This window comes from Chlorella variabilis (genome assembly GCF_000147415.1).
Source record: "Chlorella variabilis unplaced genomic scaffold CHLNCscaffold_149, whole genome shotgun sequence".
Lineage (NCBI taxonomy): Eukaryota > Viridiplantae > Chlorophyta > Trebouxiophyceae > Chlorellales > Chlorellaceae > Chlorella > Chlorella variabilis.
The window spans coordinates 5643-6357 of NW_005434966.1; the positions used below are offsets into that span (position 1 = coordinate 5643).

Below are 715 nucleotides of genomic sequence, written 5' to 3' on the forward strand. Positions count from 1 at the left end.
TGGGCGGTGGCGGTGGTGGCAGCGGCACCCCTAGCGGCCGCTCGGGCTCGCTGGGTGAGCGCAGAGGGGGAGGGGGCTGAGAACGAGGGGGGGCAAGGGAGGGGCCTGGCTGCAGAGGGTGGGGAGGCTTGCTACAAAGGCGGTATGCCGGCCTGCCCACCTCTCTACCCTGCGGCTGCCCTCTGCCCCTGCCTGGTGTGGTGCTGCTGCGCCCGAGGCGCCAGCAGGGCACGCTCGTCGAGCCACCAAACCGCCCTATGCCCGCCTCCGCTCCCCCGCCTGCGAACCCTCCCCGCAGACAAGCAGTCGTCGTTCGGCATGCCGCGCGGCGGCTACGGTGGCGGCGGCGGCGGCGCCAAGGGCAAGGCGGCGGCGGCCGAGGGGCCCGGCGTGGCGCAGCAGCGGTTTGGCAACGCCAAGTCCATCTCCTCTTCGGCCTTCCACGGCCAGGACAACCAGGAGAGCGAGTACGAGAAGCAGCAGCGGCTGTCGCAGTTCCAGGTGGGGCGGTGGCGGCGGGAGGGAGGGAGGCAGGGAGGGGAGAGGCAGGGAGGGAGGGAAGGCTGCTGTTGCGGACTCCCGGCGCAAGGGGAGATGTGCGGCTGCCGCCGTGCAGCAGCCACCGCCGTGCAGCAGCACCACCCCACCGCGATGGGGCGCGCGCACCACCCAACCGCGCGTGCCGCTCCCCGCCGCGGCTGCACTGCATGCGCTG

At 73.7% G+C, this 715-nt stretch overlaps 1 protein-coding gene across 1 annotated transcript in view; it reads left to right on the forward strand.

Annotated features, from left to right (window-relative positions):
- Positions 1–501, forward strand: part of CHLNCDRAFT_55734 (hypothetical protein) — a gene marked incomplete at both ends in the record, with an annotated part of 5946 nt that extends 5445 nt beyond the window's left edge. Inside the window, one exon of the mRNA XM_005842649.1 lies at positions 299–501. Within this exon, the coding sequence (XP_005842706.1) occupies positions 299–501 (203 nt within the window). The remainder of the gene's footprint in view (positions 1–298) is intronic.
- Between the last annotated feature and the right edge of the window lie 214 nt (positions 502–715).